Below are 1,082 nucleotides of genomic sequence, written 5' to 3'. Positions count from 1 at the left end.
CCCCCCCTTCTAGAAGTAGATGACATACCTACCCCCTTGGGGCCCGTTAAAGGATGTCACCTGGCTCCATGACTGGCAGAACCATCTTAGAGACGGGTTGGGGGTGGGGGACGGTGGAGGAACCTTAGGAGAGCAGGTAAGGCCTTAAGCAGTTACCAAATACCCCACCCAGGTTATCGAAGTCAAGATGTACTTGACTTGGCAAAATTGCTTGAGAGCATGAGAAAAGAGCTGTCTCCTAGAAGTGGAAGGGCCTAAGTGTGATGGGAACAAATCCTCAATCTCTCTGGGATTCTGTCCCCCCAAATGGGAAACGGGCTTAGGAGAGAACTTAGTGGTACATTGCTGGCCCAGCCCCCACCGCATCCTGGGACCTCATTATTCTGTCCTCCCCGAAGGTCTAGAGCTGGGCGGCGCCAGAAATCAGCAGTCTCAAGGGCAAGTCTCTTCTTACAGCCACAAAGGACCCAGGAAAGGCAACGCGGGTGTAGGGAGGGAGGGGTGGATGGCCTGCGTCAGCGCAGCAGGCTCCCAGTGGTGAAAGTTTGCCGGCAAACCCCTCCTGGAATCTGAGCATCTGCAATTTTTCCAACTCTATAATGGGGACTTGGTGCTACCACCTTACTCCCCAGAACCCAGGAGGTCTGGGAGAGGCAGTAACAAAATGGACAGCTTTATTAGGGACCCAGCGGAGGTCCAGAAGCCCCACGGAAGGGAAATCGGGGCCCTGCACCACCCCGCCCCGCCCCCTCAGATGCGCCAGCCGCTAAGACCGCACCTCAGCCTCCTTTACTGGGCCCCTGGCCCCCCGACTGTCTCTTCCTGCGGTCCGTCAGTCTGTCCATCCGCGCCGGTGACGCCGTCCATCCAGCCGACGTCCCGATCCGTCGGTCGACACCTCGGCGATGGCCTGTCGGGGGTGGCCAGCGCTGAGGTCAGCGCTGGGGGGAGGCGGGGCCGCGGGGCGGACTTCGGCGGAAGGGCGAGTCGGGCTCGGGGCCGTGGCCCCGCCGCAGGCGCCCGGCGCCCCAGGGCACGCAGCCACCCAGGCCCAGCGCCGAGGCCAGCAGTGACCTCAGCGC

The 1,082-nt window shown here is 61.6% G+C and overlaps 1 protein-coding gene across 1 annotated transcript in view; it reads right to left on the bottom strand.

The window, feature by feature from the left end:
- TRNP1 (TMF1 regulated nuclear protein 1) overlaps nt 1–1,082 on the bottom strand; it is a 5,603-nt gene that overhangs the window by 3,697 nt on the left and 824 nt on the right. Inside the window, exon 2 of the mRNA XM_040471533.1 lies at nt 779–1,074. Coding sequence (XP_040327467.1) covers nt 936–1,074 — 139 coding nt within the window. The 3' untranslated portion in view covers nt 779–935. The remainder of the gene's footprint in view (nt 1–778; nt 1,075–1,082) is intronic.

This window comes from Herpailurus yagouaroundi, unplaced genomic scaffold (assembly GCF_014898765.1).
Source record: "Herpailurus yagouaroundi ecotype Mexico unplaced genomic scaffold, PumYag 77, whole genome shotgun sequence".
Taxonomy (NCBI): Eukaryota; Metazoa; Chordata; class Mammalia; order Carnivora; family Felidae; genus Herpailurus; species Herpailurus yagouaroundi.
The sequence above is the reverse complement of the archived record's forward strand: the minus strand, read 5'-3'. Positions and strand labels throughout refer to the sequence as shown.